Source organism: Typopeltis vanoorti, chromosome 22, assembly GCF_054136105.1.
Source record: "Typopeltis vanoorti isolate ZY-2024b chromosome 22, IOZ_Tvanoo_1.0, whole genome shotgun sequence".
NCBI classification, from domain to species: domain Eukaryota; kingdom Metazoa; phylum Arthropoda; class Arachnida; order Uropygi; family Thelyphonidae; genus Typopeltis; species Typopeltis vanoorti.
The window spans coordinates 74,061,799-74,082,787 of NC_143570.1; the positions used below are offsets into that span (position 1 = coordinate 74,061,799).

A 20,989-nucleotide genomic window follows, 5' to 3' on the forward strand; every position below is an offset into this window, starting at 1 on the left:
TGATGAAAGTGATATATGCGTTCGTGATTTCAGATATAATCTGATCTTGAGCTCTTGGTATGAGAACGTAGATAAATCGTGAATGTGGAGGATAAAGAGTTCACTCTACGATGTTGAGTAGGCAAATAGCATCCATTGAAAATTCAAAACAGTGTTACTTTTTTCAGTGTTTAAAAGTGTCACTTTATTCAGCTGCTTTTTTTTCCTGTGAGGAGAGAGTTCCTGTTTGTGCTGATTACTGTTCGAATTTAGGGTCGTAGTTGTAAATAGTGGTTACTCACCACCAACAACTTTTCAAAAACAGCCATGTTCACTTGCTTGATGTTCGATTCATTCTTACAACAGATAATTTGATTCCCTCGCATGATGCAGGGAAATAAGATGCTGGATCAAATTTACGAAGTGTGCAACGATCAAATTTTCTTTCGGGATCCTCTGTGAACTGCTTGAAGTTGAAAGTTCAGTCGAAATGAAATATAGCCATGCTTCTATCCGAACGAATTTCAGGTCTTTGAAGTGTTCATCACCGGCTGATGGATACAGTCACAACGTTCTAAAGCCGCGGTATTTTTCAAACCACCATGAAAGTTTCGTGCAACATGGCTTCTTCACCACATATGTGTCTTAACATTTCACGTGATTCTGAAACTTTTCCAGTTCATGCCACTTCTTGATGTTTTAATAGGCCTAAGAACGGATTTGAATGCTTATCATTATGCATTTATAATACAGAATGTTCACTGGCCTGTAGTCATTTCTAAATCCCCTTCGCTGCGCAGAACTAACGTTAACTGCTAGGTCAAACATCCAATTCTCTAGCCCTCAGTGATCTCATAAGATAACGAATAGATATATAATTACAAACCCACCGTAAAATGATCCTGGAATGCAATTACAAATTTTACAGTACCGTTTGTCTAAGGCAACTTAGTCTCTAAACTGATTAAGAAACATCTCAATAGAATAATTTTCTTTGCTACTTCAAGTTGCAATTAGATATACCACCTGCATTGTGAAATCCATAGAGTTCTCAGTTATATAAGTTTGAAAGGTTTTTAATAATAATCCGCAGTACTTATATAGGCCCACGACTTACCTAGAGTGGCTTTCATAATCATACTTTCAGAATAAGAATCTTATGCCTAAATATATATTTTCGTGAGCGAAATGTGGATGTTCTCCTGACTGTTTTCCTTTGTTTAAAGGATTTTTTCAACCAAAGAGCTTCGTCGCAATTGACTTGGCTTCGTAGGCACGAAAGATTTATGCTCTTCGTATTATTGAAAGGTTTTCGGCACCAAATAACGCCACAGTTTCGTGCTTCGGCCATCACTTCAGTAGACTGCAGTGGCTTAATTGAACATAAAACTCCTTCAATTAAAAACTTTTGAAGTCCGCTGCCAACTAATCAACGAAAAGAAGGAAGCAATAAACTCAATACTTGTGTACTAGAACTGACGAGACAGAAACATCTTTACGAAAGCGGTAACTGTCGTTCGGTCTTGACAGATAAGACATTTTCTCATTAAACTGAAATTTATACTCCTTGGAACAGACGAGTGTTACGAAAACCGTCATTTCTTGTTCTAGTGGCAAGGTTTTAAGCGTGTGTCATTTCTTGTGTGGTTAATTTCTACTGTATATTACGAATCTTCTGCAAATAAATTAAAAATGTTAGACTACAGACCACCTCCTAATAGGATGATTCCAGTTCCCAATATTATTGTCTGTAATGTCATTAGATAGTTGGAACCGTAATTTGTTCTTTCTAGTAGATTGCGTCTATTACTTTTCATCCTACTAATAATAATTTAATTTCTTATTGGAAACATCTGCACTAAATGTATTCTGGTGTGTCTTTTGAGATGAATTTAATCATCAAGCAGTTATAAACCTATTTTATTAATCCAAAGAGGTCAGTCATTTCAGATAGTAAAATACTTTATACAGCCCGTTATTCTTACCTTTTTATCTTTAATTTGTATTTCTATTTCTATTTTTCTTCTTGTATATTTTCATCCTCCTTTCCGATAAAGAAAAGTAAAATTTAAAAGACATTGATTAGTTTAATTTCTGCATTTTGTCTTCAATACTTGTTTATTATACAGCTGTTATATATCCGTAAATAGTTCTGCTGTTTGTTTTTGCCACTCATTATAATTTTAAAGTGGTTCTTATATTTTAATTACATTCTATTAAATACCCCTAAGATCTATAAATCGCATATAAAGGTGGTTATAAGAATTTCTGATGGTTTTTCTACTACTTGATTTACTATAAATTTGTCGACACCTTTCTGAATCCTTGTTCCTCATCTGATGATTTAACCAAATACTTTATTAATTTCCGATTGTTTAGCATTTATTTTTAATTATAATTTATTCTTTTAATTTTCGCTGGTTTTTCCTTTTTTGAATACTGAAGTCTTCAAACTCTTTCGCCAGTCGTTTGGTATTTTTCTTCATTGATATACTTCATTCGAAATATCACATTTATTTTATTAATTATTTCTTTTCACATTTTAATAGTTCGTTTTTTTATCTATTCCAGATAATTTTCCATTTTTAGTAATTTCAGTGTTATTAGTATGTTTTTTACTCTTATTTTATACGTTATATTAACCTTTGATAGTCGTTATTCTCTTCGATTACATTACCTTTAGTTTGCTGTATCGATCATGAAACTAGTTCAATTATATCATCCAATCTTTGCTAATTTATACACTCTCTGATTTTATATTCCTCAGAATCATGTATGAAATAATTTTATATCATTTTAAATGTATTATTAATTCTTATTTCACTGCAGAATTGTTAAAAAAAGGAATATACTAATAGCTGAATATATAAAAGCTATAATTGTAGATACACAACAAAATGTTTAATTATTACTTCATTAAGCGTTTCTGTATGTGCATGAAATTCTTGCATGTATGTCTAGAATTGGAATATTTTCTTTTCATTTATTCTATCTGTCATATTCTGGAAGTCTTCCCAACATTACTTTATTCTAGGTTTCGTTTTCCTCACACTAAGAATTTTGCCATTTTCTATCTTTTCCTTAGTTTTAGTTGCTTGATTTATATAATTAATACTTTAACTGTTCATTTATATTTTCATGTTTAACTATTCCCCTTTCCTTGGCCATATTTTCAAAGATTTTCTGTTCTGCTATATATTAAAGTGATTACTGAGTTACTTTAGTTTTTTACCTTTGTTTTTTCATGTTGTTTCTGATCCTGCGTGGAATTTAATACGATTGTGTTCATAGTCTTTAATTCCGCTTTCTCTGACAGCGATAGTGCACTCCACATAAAATTCGCAGTTTCTGTACTTTCATTTTTGTTTTCCGTATTCTGTTTCTGGTAGATTCTCATCCTTCTGGTCTTTGAAATCCTGTTTTCTTTTTCTTTTTTATTTTATTTTATTTTTTTTTTAGCAGATTGGCTTATCGTCCCTCGGGCAGGCTGTTATCCCAGCCACAAAAGCATTCCTATGTTAGTCTGTATATTTAACGTAACCTTCGTATCCAAGTAACCCTTCTGGAAGTGTGTACGTACGGTATGTTTTGCCTACATTATCCGTTCTCCTCCATCACGATCATATATGGGTAGGATTACTGCTGGAAAAGATTGGTGTCCTTCGATAGGCTCTTGGTAACTAAGAATAAAAGAGAATAATAAATTCCTCGTAGTTTTCGGTTAAATTTAAAACATTTATAAATCCTTATGTTATATCATGGAGCAAAGAGTTACAGATGCTATAATGTACACCAAGCAGATGTTGTCGAAGCATATCATTAAGGAATGCATCTTAATGGAGAGAAAACAACGCCAACTATTGCTCGATATTAATAAGAGCGCAGAATTTTTTATCATGCAGCTAGTTTGACAATTACAAAAAATATTACAAAGAGGTATTAGAGCGTAAAATGTTGTATAGAAGCAATCGGCGGAATAAAGAGTTGATCGCGTTTTCTTTTTTCTGATATTTAATGCGAATCAAGCATGATATTTCTTCATATTCTGTGTTTCAGGTGACTGCCTTAATTCGATATCAGCCTCCGTTGCAGCTATTATTCAGTTGGAATGAAGACTAAATGGCCGAAATGCAATTATGGATTTGTGTTTTATGCTCCACCGAGTGAAGCACTGTCGTATCATCAATATCCTTCATGGTTGCAGAAAGTTTCAAGTAGGACTGAGTTGATATGATTATTCTTGTACCATCTAACTCAGCAATGCCTAATGTATCAGAAATCAGATAATACGATAAAATCCCAATTTTCAGCACCCTGTGTCATTTATTATGAGCATTTCTCTGTGAAAAAGAAATAGTGAAACTAAGGGTTTCACCATTTCTTGTTCAGCTCCAATATAATTCATTTCCATTATCAGCTACAACACTTTTGTTATTAAGCAAGGTGTTCTCTCTTAATTATTTTCAAGACTTTATTTTCAAAATGTTTGGGCCGGTGAACAAAGTTTACACTATCCGAGAAAAGATAAAAAACTTCGTTTGTTTCACTATCCGTGAAACAAACCAAGTATTATATTATTATTATTGTCGACAGAACAGTTATTCTGTGGCTAATTCTGTAGTAACGATGCGAGTTTCATATCATATTTGGTTGAGGACTTTGTAAGTTAGAAAATCGAGCATGCAGGCCAATTATGCATGAGGTTATCTTATCAGATCTACAACAAATAATTAGGCACCTAGCTGACTATCAAGACCAAAAAATATGTGAAGAAAATCCTGTTTAGCTAGCACCTATGCTAAGGAATGATTGTGGCCTAGTCCTGTCTTCTCTGTATTTTTACGTATCGTATTGGTTTAATATAAAGAGCCAGCTTCATTTCAGCGATATAAACATTATTTAAATTAAGGAGATATTAAATCCGACATTGTTTTAAAACCGAATAAGAAACTCAAAGATTGGAATCGGAGTTATATGCCGAATATAGTATAATAAACTATAAAAGTATCGGCGACTACTAGCGTGAGCTAATGCAAGTAGTCCAAGTACATAATACAAACTAGGACAACTCGCAGCAAAGGTGGTAAAGTTCTGATCGCTATTCTTGGTATTTTCCATAATGTAAAACACTATTTTGGTGGGTAGTGACCTCCCACCATAATGTAATAACAACATAGATTTCCTAGGAAATGTGTTTTACATTATGGAAAATACCAAGAATAGCGATAAGAACTTTACCATCTTTGCTGCGAGTTGCCCGAGTTTGTACTACGTACTTGGACTACTTGCATTAGCTCACGCTAGTAGTCACCGATACTTTTATAGTTTATTATACTATATCCGGCATGAAACTCTCTGATTCCAATCTTTGAGTTTCTTATTCGGGTTTAAAAACAATGTGGAGTTTAATAAAATTTTATATTTCGTAATAGAATCTTGTAATAAGCAACATTTCTCTGCTCGTGACGCCTTTATTATATACACGAATGCCATTATTTTTTCCCCTAATAATCCATTTCTTTGATGTGTTTATTTCAACATATAAACACGCTTAATTGCGGAATGGATGATTTTTAAATATCACCCGGAATGCATTAGTACATTCCACAGTTTGAGCTTTTGGCTGAGATAACTGCAAATAGTTCTCAGTCCAACCAGGCAAGCTCTACAGGTGATAAGTTGTAGAATTCAATGCAACCAAAAGTAATTATTTTGGAAGCTAGTTCTCGAATATCTTTGCTGGACGCTCATTTGACAAATTTCTCAAAGTGGTATTACCGCTAATTCCATAACAATGTTCCTGCTCTTTTCATTCTGTTCTAGCAAATATGAGGTCCTGCATTATTCTGATTCTCGAAATCTGCAGCGTGATTTGTAATTTTCTTTAATAGCCAAGTTGAGAATGAAATGCAGAAGGCGGGATGACATCACGACTAAAATTAAACGTCGGGGATGTGTGCGAAGTTCAAAATAGGATATCTGCAAATATTGTCAGAATATTTGCAGAAGGGAATCAGGTAAACATAAACAGCATTTTCGAGTTATATTCATTTAATTATCAAAGAACGTGGAGTATAGACAAATAAACATTAGAATAAACATTTGTAAAACATCTCTTTCATAGCTTCAAATAACTTTTTATTGATCATAGTTGGTTACGCAGTTCAAAGTCTACAAGGTGAGATTGGCATTGGGAATCAATGGGGATGCAAATACCATGTTACTGTGTTTTCGAACACAGATTTTTATCAACAGATGCAGATACTTGCACTCTATATATAGATTGGTAAAATGACCTGTTTTGTATTCCACGATTGTTTTTACCTACACTCTTGATCGGAACCTTTTCATACAAAAGCAGATTATCGCACGTAGCTAGAACTAGTTTCTCATGCAGATAACGAGATTTGTATGCAAGTGGAAGTAACGATGCGAGCGCCCTGACTGCAAACAGCTATTTTGCCTGTCTGCATCTTGTTTTCTTGAAAAACGTCTTTAAAGGCTACGCTGGGGTTAAATTGAAGAAATACGAAGGTTTCAGATTTCCACTAGGGTAACAGATGGAAATAAATGAAGTTACAGCTGTTGAAAGAACTAGTGAATATTTGCACCAAGAGGATGCATTTTCATAGCGGAAGAAAATAATACTTCGTAAGTTGTGTTTTGGAAGATAGGAGACATGGATCCTCAGTAAAAATAAATTTGTAAATTATTAAAATTCTTTAAATAAAACCTGCCTGTTAGTATATACGCTGATTAACAAGTCTCTTAAGTACACTTACCTAATATTGTTCTGTTGTTGACTGACTCATCAGTCTCTACCCTCCTTTGGGGATCCTTGAATCAATATTGAGATATAGCAAACAGTGATTAAGTGCAGTGCAGCAGTTCTCTTGTAATGTATTGCATGGCTCTATTTAAATTTGTTACAGGCCAGCGCTGACACGTCATATATAGATTTGATAGATAGATAAACAATAGAGTTGAAATTAAAGGGATTAATCTTTCGGTTCCTAATTTCAGGTTACTTAAAGAGCGCTTCTGAGATATTCTTTAAGCTCCATCGTCGCTACGTCATTCAGCGTGGATAACGACCAAAATTTGTCATGACCAGGCGCTCCGACGGTTTTTTTTTCCATTCCAGGTGTTATCTCCGCCTACATGTTATTTACTTGATAGGACTGAAACTTTGTGATAGACATCGTCTGTTAATGATCCATCCACACTAAGGTATGGAGCATTGTGGCTTCAGATATGCTTCTTTGCAAACCAATGTTGTAATGTGTTGATATTTAATCGATTGTGGTTCAACTGTAAGATCTTGATATCCTTTCGTGGACATTTCATTAATCAGTTACCTCTAGCAAGAGAACTGCTGTTGTGTTGATGGTTTATATTTATCGAATTATTTCAGTTTGCTGTGGAAATTCAGAGGCGTCTTCGCTCAGTTTAGTTGTACGCCCAAACTCACTTAAAGCTGTTGTCTCGTTATTGAGTTAAATTGTGCTCTTTCGCGCGCGCACACAACTATTCTCCGGTAGCTACCCACATTTTTTACATCGCGTAATGCTTTCTGACGAAGCGGTGGATTCCATGAATGATAGGTGTACCTAATGAAATGGTCACTGGGTGTACTTTATGACTGAACTGGTTGAACAGAAGTTTAAATAATTATCTGAAAAGATCACTGGTTAATTTAAGCATAGTTGCGAAAGTAGAAAGAAACATTTGGAACTTTGGAGAATAAACCTACTAAATTGTTCTTTTCCATTTAGATGTACAATCCTTTGCCTTTTTTTCCCTGAAATTCTGTTGGCTTCTTTAAAATAGGTAACTAACTTGCATTCGAGTTCTTTGTAGTAATTAATTGAGCTGTGTGAGATTGTCATTAACTTCTTAGTTATCTTTTGTCCAGGTGTCAAACTTTAAAAAGTAATATGCAACACCACAGATTACTTATAAATTTATTTCTGATTTTCTCATGGTCCCCAGTATTCGAGATTTGTGCATCCTCAATAATCAGAATAATATATTCTAAACATTCACCTGAAATAAATCTTTTTCCCACCTCAAGAAACTGAGCGTCGTTATCGAGAATTGATCCTGCTAGAAACCTTCTTCCACAGACTAGAAGTTATGCCCAGGAAATGTATGATGAGCAGGAACATTCATGAAGCTCTTAGTAGTTGATTGGTTGTTGCACAAAAGTTAACTTTGTACTACTCCAAGAATAGCGATTTCTCTGTCGATTGTAAGATCAGAGACAAAGGAAGTTCCAAGGTATGTGAAAATCATGCAGAAATATTCGACTAATACTGTACTTGCATATAAAGTTGACTTATCGTCTTTCTAAATTATTTAATATTCTTACTCTTTGTATCTAGCAGTCCTCCTTTTATTTATTGTTTCATATTAAGGATGATAACATAAATTTCAGCGCGAAACTTTTCATTTTAGTGTAACTGCCATTCAACTGTTTTATGTAACTCTAACTGAAATGCAATATTGTCTGTGATTAATGTTGAAATGAACGAACTGGCATTAGATAAAATATCTTATCTTGGAGGTAAAAATGAAAAAAAAAACTTTTTAGAAGAAAAAGGAAAAATTAGCAAAATAACAGTAACTGCATAAATTTATTTACATTAAACATAATCATCTTGTCGCATGATTATCTAAGAGTATCTTAGCTTGATTGTACTTGTTTTTCCAAATTTTAGTACTTAACCTTGTAAGGTAAATTTTTGTTAGCCCTTCGAACATGCAAGCATAAATTAGATATAACTTGCAATTTCCATATCACATAATAACCAAAAAATCACATAACAGGAATGGATAACCGAGTGTTAACCTGTCGCTTAAGTAACTGTATATTTTTATAATCAGTCCCATATACAAGTAGTTGCGAAAGGCATAACACATCAGTGATTGTGGGGGGGGGGGGCGCATTGACATAAGTCATCCATAAGTTCGTATTTGAATAAAAACTTCAGTTTAATATAACTAAAATCTACATTCAAATGCAGATTTTAGTTATATTAAACTAAAGTTTTTATTCAAACGCGGTAGTTGTCTCCATAATTTTCAAAAATGCATTCGGATCACCGTGTAAACTTCAAAGAAAGGATTCATCCGTAAGTTCTTTGTTTTTGTTCCAGATGGCATGCTGTACTGGAGAATCCTGCTGGATATCGAACTTAACGAAGGAGGATGAGTGGCACATAGCTAACGTTAGTTTTATACAAGTAAACCTTCAGCTAGGAGACTGGATAAAGTAAGTTCAACTAAATATTAATCTAGTTATAAATGTTTTCTACAGGAATTTGGGGATATTTTATGAAATATTGTTTTATGTGCAGTGCTTTACGAATTAAATGGCAGTGTAACTCCCCCGAAATGTATGGGATAAGATTTCTCCCAAGTGTTTTAGTAGTGTTTTCGAAAGAAAAAAAGCAGTCATTTGCATTAAAATTACCATATTTTATATTATTTTAATTATTATAAAGCACTTTGTACTTTATCATAATTAAAAAACGCAGTTATGTTTCCTGATTTACATACTTAACTGATAATGCATTATCAGACATTTGGCTGTCTGATAATGCATTATCAGACATTTGGCTGTCTGATAATGCAGACAGCCAAATGGACCTAATGTACTACCTTTTAAGATCGCACAACACAAAGTGTTTTTTTTTTCATGCTAGCAGGTACATTAAATATCCTACCTCTATTATTATTATTATTATTATGGACTTCCTATAAGGAATAATGTTTAATTTTTAAGTCAATTCATCAGTTCAGATTAACCGTTTAACAAACAACTCGAATGGAGCTATTGTCGCTGGAATGCAGAAATTTTGTGTACAGTAAAGATCCAGCGTCAGCAAGAGGAGTAGCTATTTAACAAAGTAATATGGAGGAAGCAAGATAAGTTCTAAAATTCTACTAGATGCAAACAGTAAAATCTGAACATAGTAGAAGGAAATTAGTGTTCATTGAGACACTGAAATATCTTTTGAATCATTGATAGAAATCTTTCATTAAAGAACTTGGGTTGTCCATTTTTCGATTTTAGAATACTGACTTTTATCCCACTAATTTTCTTTAAGATTAGGAAAATCCAAACTATATTTAGGTACAGGAAAATAGGTATGAAATAGGAATCCCTTTTCCCAGTTTAGATAACTGGTGTTGTTTTTCATTCACACATTTAGCACCCTTTTCCAACCCCTACAAATCAATGATTTTAATGGTGTTTTTTTGTTGGGCGGAGAGGAGAACACTCCGAATGATGGTACAGGATTAAAGTAGACGTATTTATTGACTGCTTGACCACTGGGTACACTATCAGTTCGGAATAAACAATAATAGATCGTTTATTCCGAATCCCACATGGGAAATAAATTTTATTTATCATTCATTATGAGACTACTACTACTGCGATGTTTATCGGAGGCCTGAAATAGCTTGTAAAAAGTTCCGTGTTTCTAGTTCATCTAATTTTTAGCTCGCCTATTGTATTTAGTACCGTAGTACATTAATATGCTGTAGGCTAAGAGATTTTCGCGGCAGTATTCAATTAAGAACATAACCTTGATGAAGTACTGTGCAGTAGGACAAAGTTTTTAAGATTGAAGAAAATGGGGAAATGTTGGTAATAAAGGCTGAAGGTCTGTGCGAGTTCAAGAAGAGAGAACCAAACCAGGACCATTTTAATTTATGCAACCATCCAGTCAATCAAAAGGTTATAAATCTGCAGCACATTTTCGTAAGTGAAATGAGGATTAGATAAGCTGGAAACGCTGCTCTAGACAGTGTTAACAAACTTTTAGTACCCGCGTATCCCTTTTGAAATTTTATTAATACCGGCGTGCCCTCCGGTAAAGCAATCTAAGAGAAGTTAAGTAATATTTCCTTCAAATACGAATAATTATTGATATTTTGATAGTTTGCGTTATAATAAATGACAAACACGTGAAACGATTTTTTTCTCTAAATTATTAATTGCATTTTTAGTTACACAAATCCAAAATAAATGCATTTGAAACAAAAATTGTGAAATTTAAACTTTCGATAATAAAAAAAAAAAGATTTAGACGAATGAATTTGTTTCTTTTGGGTGAGGTTCGTTTAGTGAAATACAGTTCTATATTTATTATTTTTACCCACATGTAAATAGCTCCACGTAAAGAAGACTTAAGATTCACAAACAAGTGCGCAAAATATGAATTAGGGGAGGACAAGAAGATACTTCAACTTTTTCTGACAGAACTGGATATTCTTATTAATGTATAGTCAAAATGACATTAATGTAACATGGTTAATATTTAGTCATCTTATGAGAATGTCATCTTACACCAATTCTAATAGTCGGAATGGGGTAGAAAGACAATCGTGTCGTTAACAGATGCTGACCTAACGGAGCTCATTCGATACATGCCAAAAGACACATTTTTTTAAAAACTTTTAAAAACTCCTTAAGTATTTTAGTTATCAAATAATTATAGAATTGATCTGCGACAGTACAGCAATACAAAGTAAAAAATTAAAACTAACAAAAATGAGCCTTGTGTTCCCTAAAGATCTTATGCATATTCTTGTGAGTACAGTTACCACAGTTTGAGAAACGCTGCCCTTGAGACAGTGTAAAATTTCTCCCTTTAGTCTGACGATGACTAAAGATGTTTGTTTTCGAGCACTTAATAACACCTATTACGATGGTGGTCTCGCTCCTGGCAATATAATTGTCTGCTACTAAAAGACCTTAGCAGATATAAATTACAGCAGGGTATTTTTTTTTGCTCCCATTCACGAAAGATTTATTTATAAATGTATGATATATTCGTATGATTGGCAGCTGATTTCATCTATTTTTGACACACACACACGCATATAAATGTATTATTTTTACATAGTCCTGAAAACCCTATTCTAGAGACCCAACAGGAAACTTTTTCAAGCCACTTCAGGCGCTCATATAAGTTAGGCATTTTTCTCACACTGAGTGATGAAGTTCATCTCCCACCTAAAAAAACAGTTCCATACATCGGTTCCCACAGCGGAATTAGAACGCACAGGTTGGAGAGCTGATACGCTAACTACTCGGACAACTAGGCTGACTTATCCCCATTAAGTTCTGTCAACTTAATAGTGGATTTGAATTTACAATTTCGAAAAGCCTACTACCCTCCGTTTTATAATGGCAAGGGGATCCGCATTTAAAACAATTTCTTATTTCTTAGCGTTTCGATCGTTGGAACACTACATGTTCTGTCAAATAGGAAAGTTTCGACTAGTTATAATTCCTAGAGAAAACCTATATGTCATTGTGTTGTGTTCTAATGTGTACTTAAGGACAGTTTGCCTGCTTTGCAATGAAAAAAAAACGAGTTTATCTAAAGAAAAAATGCAACCTTCGTGACATCGACTAATGTGGATAGAATTTGCGCCCACGAGTGGATCGCATTAATATATGCAAGCAAGCGATGGAACATTCTCCATTGGTAGGAATCTGAAGAAAAGCATATTGCCGACAACAGCAGAAGAGCAAAATGGCATCGAAAGAACCTAATACGATTTTATAACCACATTTTGCACAAACTTCTATACAGAGTATGGTACAGCAACTTTAAAGAATCGTTGGTTTTATTTTCGTGAATATTTTCAGAAAACTGCGTGAGGAAGGCACTCCCAAATAAAGGAGATAGGCTGATGAGAGCTGATAGTTTTGAAGGTGGACAGTAAATGGATGTGGATCACTACCTGCGCATGTTTTACGGACCCCGAAAGAATGCGAAAAAGTAATGGTAGTCAATTTTGTAATGCATTGCCCATTAAAATTTCTATAGAAGAGAAATAACGCAAGAATAGTCCGAGAAAGTGGTTTGGAATTAATGTTTGAGAGGGGAAGTCATTAACTGGATCGTCCTCCTTTGATTAGCGTCATACCTTATTTTTGGTGGACTACCTCAAATATAGCAACAGTACTCCAAGGTTGAAGAATTTGATATGTACCAAATCGTAGCAGTTGAACAATCGTTGAGCGAAAAATCAAGTTTGTTTGGAAACAAATAGGTATTTGAGCGAGGAAAAGCTAGAGGTAGTTGACATAGGTAAAAGAGGAGATCTGGAAAATCGAGAGAGGTGGTACATCCATATTCTCCATACTATTGTTGACTGGTGATGAAGTTTTGAGCTTGATTATCGTCTCCGTTGTTTTTGATAAGAATGAGTTTGAAAGTAGTGGGGGAATATTTCGATGCCAGTCCGTTTTATTTTCCATTTTTCGAATCTGATGCATACAGAATGCCGGGTAGACAACCTGGGAGGGGAGACGCAAGATCCCTGTGGAGAATTTGATAACAATTTGGAGATATCCTATCAAGGGAAATGGTAGAACTTTTTTCAGAAATTGACTAGTCTTCTAAATAGATCTTGAACTAAAAATCATATTCACTTCTTTTGTAATGGTAGGTGATTTACTTATATTATTAATGTAACAAATTATGTGATGCTAGGAAGAACCTTCGACACAAATTGCGATCAGTTTAGACCAAAAGGAGGAACATTTGGCTGACGCGACTTTTCGTTTTGCGGTTCTTTATAAATCCCATTTGACTTTATCGGGTGTTTTTTGAGCAGTTACAACTTATGAGTTAGTTTATTAGATCACTCAGAATCAATTCAGGCAAGACTGTTATTGTTATGTCTCAAAAGTGTCTGTGTTCTAAAGCTGGATTAGATGTTTTTCAGGATAGTAAACCTTCTTCCTATGGACTAGCAAGTTCCCTTTCTGTTGAAGGGCTGCTATAAATGTTACATTCGTACTACAACGACATTTGAATTCTTGTCTTTCAAACTCAATCTAACGAGTCGTCGGTTACGTTACAGAAACGTCCTTATATTCCGTTCGCTCTTTGAGAACAACATACTTAAACGGAATAGTAAGAGATGTTTTGCTCGAATGAATTGCATGCAGTGTCTCAGAAAGAATTCGTATAATGAACACAAATTCAATAAATGCGCTTTTATCAATTTAACTAAGTTGCTTTTCCATCTCAAATAGCCCAGTCGCGCTGGTTTATTAAAGGAAATGTAATTTAAACCAGGAAAGGAAGCCGCATTCTGAATTATTTCTATTTGACGAGCTGTAATTGATTAGCGAAACCAATGCCAAAGCGGAAAAAGAAACACAACCATTTTAATTGAGAGATTTCCTGTTTCTTTTATTCTTTATCAAAATATTTTTTTGGGCATTTTACAGTGGTACTAGCGCCCCCCCCCCATCCTCCCCCGAGTTCCGTTGAAAACTCGAAAAGTGGGAGTTCCTCCCCCCGGCGCCTATGGCGCCCAACTCCCCGAGTTGCGGACTGGTAGGCCGGTTCTCCTTGAATTTTGATGACTCGAATTTTGAAAACTCAAAACAGGGGTTTTTCCCCCTGGTGCCTATGCCCCCCCCCCCGAGTTGCGGACTGGTAGGCCAGTTCTCCTTGAATTCTGATGACTCGAATTTTGAAGACTCGACACTCAGGGTAGCCCCTGAGTTTCAAATAACTTGCCAAAAAACGTTACACAAAAACATTACAAAAAAAAGCTTATCATTTTATATTATAGAGCAGATTAAATTGCACTTTAGTAAAACATTTGCATTTTGTTATTTAGCTAGTGAAACAACATATTCCTTTAACTCGAATATAGAACCTGGTAGACATTCAATGCAGTTTCAATTTAATAGTATTCAATTCCTGGGAGGGGATGTACATTCATGAGCGAGAGTCTTAGTGTTATATACTGCCTTCCTCCCACATAATTTACGCTGCAGCTTTTGTAGTCTCATGTGAGGTGTGTACTCGTATAAATACACACACAAGTACATATATTATAATGGGCGTTTATGCCACGATTAACTGGTTCAGTTAATAGAAACCATCGAATGAACTAATGAAAGATTTTTCCTTTATCCAGATTGAAAAATCATGTTTTATTAGGTTTGTGTAAATTGTTCTTTCGTTCATCTTGCATTGCGTGCGCATAAATGCCTCTTGCGATCTTTACTAAAGCGCGATCAAAGTCTCATTTCAAGGACCTTTAAAAAACAGTTAAATACAGGTTAAGATCGGCGAATTGTTGGTGACCTAAAATGATATGTATGCATCCTCATTTTTTACTTCAATAAAAATTATACATGCCACAGTGTTCAAAACTTCGTTTCATGCACTAAGTTAATCTCAAAATATAAAATTTTTGAGACGTTGTTCAACCTTCCTTGATTTAAAATCTAATCCAACAAGACATTTTTAAAGACCAGAGGACACTTGATGTAACCGTTAGCCCCGAAATTATTATTTCTGTTATTTGATGCAGTATGTCTCATGACAGCAATGGCTATTCCCATTTTTATCCTAATAAAAGAAGGTGATGGTTTCACACAGAGCGATGGAATTCATCCACCAATTTTTATTACTGTTAATTTATTTAAATATTCAATATTTAAATAGCTTCTGGGATTTAAGAGTAACTATCGTTTCTGAATTTATAAAATAATGGAATATTTGCCTTCTCTTTCATACACTTGAGAACGAATGGCTCTTACATTAGTGTACAGAAACGAATGCTTTATGAGATAATTTTGTTGAGCTTGTCAATCCATAAAATCGGAGAAGTTAAGTTTATCGTAAGTTAAATTTTAATAACCATCTGTGATTTATGTTAAACGGAAGCAAAGCACGCTCACAGAAACATTTGCAGTTAACTGCATCACTTACTACGGTTAAATCAATAAATAGTTTTCCGCATAAACTCCTGTGAGAGAATGAATTATGGTTAATTTAAATACCCACTTATAGCATATAGGAATAACCATCGACCGTTCAACTATCATTTAAAGAGCAGGTCAAATGTAAAGCTCTAATAGTTGAGTGTACTTAGACCATATGGATTATCGAAGAACAATTTGATCAAAGAGAGTGTAATTAAATAGCTCAAACCATTTAAACCCCTTCTATTGAATTGTGCCATTTAATTAAACTATGCATCTGTGTATTTGATTCAGCTTAGTATTTGAACATAAAGTTGATTAATATCATTAAGCCTGGATAATATTCCCTGGTTGAATAAATTTCATGATCAATCATGTGGTTTGGGTATTCACGAACCTGTAAACATCGGCTCGTAACTCAGAGTTGTTTTCTAATTTAAATCATAATGCACCTTGAAAGGATGACTAAAGTGATATAAAAATACCATTAACAATATTACAGAGATATACGTGTTGCTTTTCTCAATTTTACTGCACTACCCGAACACCATTTCCAGGGAATTTGCCTCCTAACGTTAGATGACACAATGGAGGTGCGCATCAAAATGGGAATTGCCTACAATTTTAAGTTTTAGAATCATGTTTTCTAATTTGCTTCACTTCATATTATATTATCCCTGGGGAATTTTAGCAATTTAGTTATAATTTGTAACTAATTAATATTCTTAATTGCAATTCCTGTGCTTCAGCGTGCTTATGCATCGATTATTTTAAGTGTTCTTATAAGAATGTCACAAGGAGTTTGTTCCTCATTGAAATAAACGCAATATGAAAGAGATGAATTAATTATTGCCAAGAGATGAGATAGAAATAAGCGACCTCCATAACTAGATTTAGTGGTTTTACATGTTGGAGATTATGTCAGTAATGTGTGATAAAGACTTAAATCTTCCTACAAACAACACGTGAAAAATGTTTTACAGACTCATCATTAAATAAACATTTTATTCACATATTAAACGTTTAGTATTTATTTGTTGTGTGTATATCATGGAACGATAAGAATTTGAAGGATGACGCAAGAAGCGATAACGAGGAGTGACTCGGATAACTACAAACTTAAAGCACAATGAAGTCGTGGCCTAACTCCAACTGAACAGTGCATTGGCGAGCGAAGGGAGCTTCCTCAGTTGACCGAAATATTTTAAACGCTTTACATTTTTGAATGAATTCTTCATTAAAATATTCCAATTTCCGCAGTGGCTTTTATAGTTAGGATTCAGTAGTCAAGAGGAGTTGGCTTTGGTTGCAAGGGAGAATTTCTTCCTTATCACCGATTATGTAGTACACTAACTTCTCTTGAATTTCAAGATTGATACTTAAAAGAATTAAACAACTGTTAAAGTATAATAATGATGAAGATTAACTAATGTACTTTTGCTAACACTATTTTGTCAACAAGACGTTTTTTTTTTTAAATTTATTTGATTGTTGCTTCTTTTTGTTGCTATAAATGCTCTCAGCTACCATTCTTAATCATCTCTTAAGTTTGATCAATAGAACATAGTCAGTTAATTGCATTAAAATACACTCTGACTTTCTCTTCTATTACTAAAGACAATAAATTCCAGATCTCAAGTGCGTTAGCATCTACGCAGGCAGTGCAAAAATAGAAGTCTTTATTCTTGGGTTAACATCTTCAAGAAATTCTTGTGACAGCAATTGAGTCTTCTCAGAATAACACTATCTATAATGAAGATAATCGGAGACTAAAAGACATCACAGTTTTGTTGAATAGGTAGGCATGTGCATAATCTCACTTTAAAGACCTTGATTCCAGATTGTTTCTAGGATTTACGGGGATTGCGAGTGAATGATGTTTGATTAGCGGAATGACAAGCAGCTTTTCTCTCGGATCAACAGGGGAATCGGATTACTAAATCTAAAACCATTCACAGTACGTAAAACATACAATGGGTTTTTCAATCTTTCGTGGATGGAGTTAATATAAAAATCTATGTAAAGAGTTATAACTGACATCAGCTGTAGTAGATGGCTTTCACTGTTGAGCGTAGCTTCCCCAGGCAGAGTTCTTGACTTATCTAATTCTTGGCACACTCACTGTGCTGCAGTGTTATATATGCTGAAATATTTGAGGGATAAAGTTGAGATAAAAATGGACACATTTATTGTTTGTGATATTACCGTTCGTTGGATACCCAAATTTCAATCACTAAGAATATTAAATGAATGAAATATCACACATGTTTAATTTCCAGTGATATCATTTGATACTTATCAGGTTTTCGTTACCAGAACGAAGTCGTTTATTTTATTCACTGTTATTCACATAGTTGCACGCTCATATACCGAGAGAAAACGATGAAAGGGAAATACGGTTTATTTAGTAATGTCAGCATGATTTTTTTTTTTAATCGAGTTTGGGAATCGCACACTAGCAAATTGCACGCCCGGAATTTTAGATAGATGGATGTTTGCAGTTATTTTTCCATTTAAGGAAAGCATAAATTGGATTAGTTTTTTCTCTCTTAAACCATTTAGAGTATTTTACGCTAATGTCACTTCAGCATACCAAAATGTTTTCTTTAACGATAATTGGATTTACTGAACGTAGTACCACTTGTCATCAATCATTACCAGTAAAGATTCGAGTTCTATGCTGTAATTGGGACAACAAATTTCAAGTGTTTTTTCCAGAAATCGTCTTTTTTTTTATTTCTCTCTCTCTCCGCCACCACTTCTTCTGTTGTGAACTTCTTCTCAACATTCTAACATGTTTGCTGTTCCAGTGACATCTGGCGCAATCAATTCAACAAATTACTGTAGAAAGGAAAATTACCAGTTCTCTACTTTCGTAATGGCTTTTTGGTCACTTATTGTGAGATATCTAGAGTTTGTGTCTCAAAAGAATTGCACCTTTGGGAAGGTTTGCACAGGTTGCAGATGTAAGTGTGTGTGTGTGTAGGGGGAGGAATATATATTTTTTGTTTGTTTTAACTCGCAGTCGATTTCAAAGTTGCTATCATAAAAGCCGTTACAATATATTAGTAGAACTGTATATTTTCTGAGATTTCGGTTTATACTTACAGGTATACTATCAAAAACATATTTAATTTTAAACTTACACGCACAGTTCCTGTTATGATAAATTAATAGCATTTCGATAACACATCAACGTAAGGAATTCGAAAGTTTAGAAAATAATTTTGAAATTTGCAAAGTGTTATATATGTCTGGAAACTCATCGTATCAGTGTTGGATATGCTAACATATGTCTAAATTGTTACCCTCAGCTCTCTTCGAGACAGTGAATGTGCTACACTGCTGACTATACAGATGACTTTTCCTAACGATCCTCTTCATGTACCCAGAGATGATTTGTTGTGCGATGCGAAGGAAGAATTTTTATTCTGAACAAGTTTTACTCTGTTCCTAAAAATAATAACATTTACTACACAAGTCAAAGGAAACCAAATAAAAGATGGTAACGTATTAATGGCAAACTGCTCTCTGACCTCTAACGAAACAGCAATAACTATTGAAGCAGTTGTCAGGATGAAAAAAAAAGTATTGGAAAGGGCGTCTTCAGACATTTCTTTGCTTTGAAGCCTTTGGGCTGTGATGCAGCCAACTTATTGAATCGTTCATTGCGGGGGAGGGATAGCTTATAAGGAACAAAGTTTTTTAAAAAAAAAGGAAACCAGTGAAGTTGTGCATGAAGTCATAGAATGCTCTTTCTAGAATATATCCTAACGTTGTAGTTTGATTACTGCCCTTAGGTTATAAATTTCAGAACGTGTTTTGGATATTATTGCTACTAGTTCGACTTAGTTTCCACACGATGAACGATTCTAAACTCGAATCAGGAAGCGAAATCCATATCATAGTAACCGAATGCTTAAACTTCTTTTATCGACTCATTCCGAGAAGAATTTCTTAGGTACGTTTGATTGAAATTACCATAGAAACAGCTAAGGCTAAGGAGGCCACTGACCTTATGCCTGTCCATTGCATGTGTACTAATCTGTGGTTTGCTATTTTGTGGGATATCTTAAATAAGTAGGACTTTATTCTTAGTATCTTTTTTCTGCATATTCGTAGAAGTATATTATCAAGATTAGTTCTGTCATAATCTTTTCTTACGTTGGATATTCGACTGCAAATATATCCAAAATTCTGTTTCTTGCAATCTTTAGGGGAGCCATTCACTTTGGCCAGTTGATGGTTTCCTCCTACGTTTGATGAACGTAGCTCTCCATGAACCAGAAAAATGTAGTACTGTTCCACCTGTGACGGTGCTTTCTTCAATATTTCTTTTGTCAATCACCCATTAATCTTTTCTTACAATAACGAATACATTTTCACTCCTTTCATATACTAGTCAAGAGTTTATGTAACGCTTTTGCAAAAAAGTTAAACTACCAAACAGCCTTTCTTCCTTGCAAGTAACACTTATAATTCCATAAGAAAAAAAACGAACGCATCGCCCTGGTCTCGGCTAAGAGTTAGAACTTAACAGCCTTGGGGCGTGGCCATTTGCTAGGTCTCGAAGGATGGTCTTGTCGGGTTGACATTTTAACTTTGAACGTTGGCGATGCTAAGCATCGTTCGGGGATTAACCCTTCCCCTTGTTCAGTATTTTTGTTAAACCATTTTAGTCATGGATCAACCATCGAAGACTAATCATCGGCTGTAGCGATAAGAAGCTGAACTGTTAGCATAAACATAATTTTTAACAAAAATAACGCGAAATTTTAAAGGTAAATAGATCGAACAATAGACATGAAAAAGATTGTTGGAGACTGCCAATTAATCATTGATCATATCACTATTAAAGCACTTTAAAGAAATGTGATATATAATCAGGAATTAAGGTTATTTTGCAAGAAAGAAATAGGATTAAATGTTACCGTAATCTTGGGACTCCTGTTTAGGCTGAACAGGAGTTGGCGAGCATCCCTCCCGCTAGGCGCGGAGGGGGTATTTTCAAATGAGTAAAAATCTCTTCTGCCTAAATCCTCACTTCAGGTGAGACAGCGAATGACCAGTGAAGTTTTTTGCTATAATTTGTGTTATATGTAACGAAGATAATATCTGACATAAGAATATGAATCTAATATACTATACTGATATGCATCGTATTACCAATTCTTAACTTTATAAAAACAACTAATATTTAGAAGGAAACGTTGAAGAAAATCTGTTCTTAATAAGACATACCCAATTACG

At 34.4% G+C, this 20,989-nt stretch overlaps 1 protein-coding gene across 3 annotated transcripts in view; it reads left to right on the top strand.

The window, feature by feature from the left end:
* LOC150094490 (uncharacterized) overlaps window positions 1-20,989 on the top strand; it is a 188,963-nt gene that overhangs the window by 83,468 nt on the left and 84,506 nt on the right. For all 3 annotated transcript variants that reach the window (XM_090412162.1, XM_090412163.1, XM_090412164.1), the window contains exon 2: window positions 9,138-9,253. In XM_090412162.1, coding sequence (XP_090268288.1) covers window positions 9,138-9,253 — 116 coding nt within the window. The remainder of the gene's footprint in view (window positions 1-9,137; window positions 9,254-20,989) is intronic.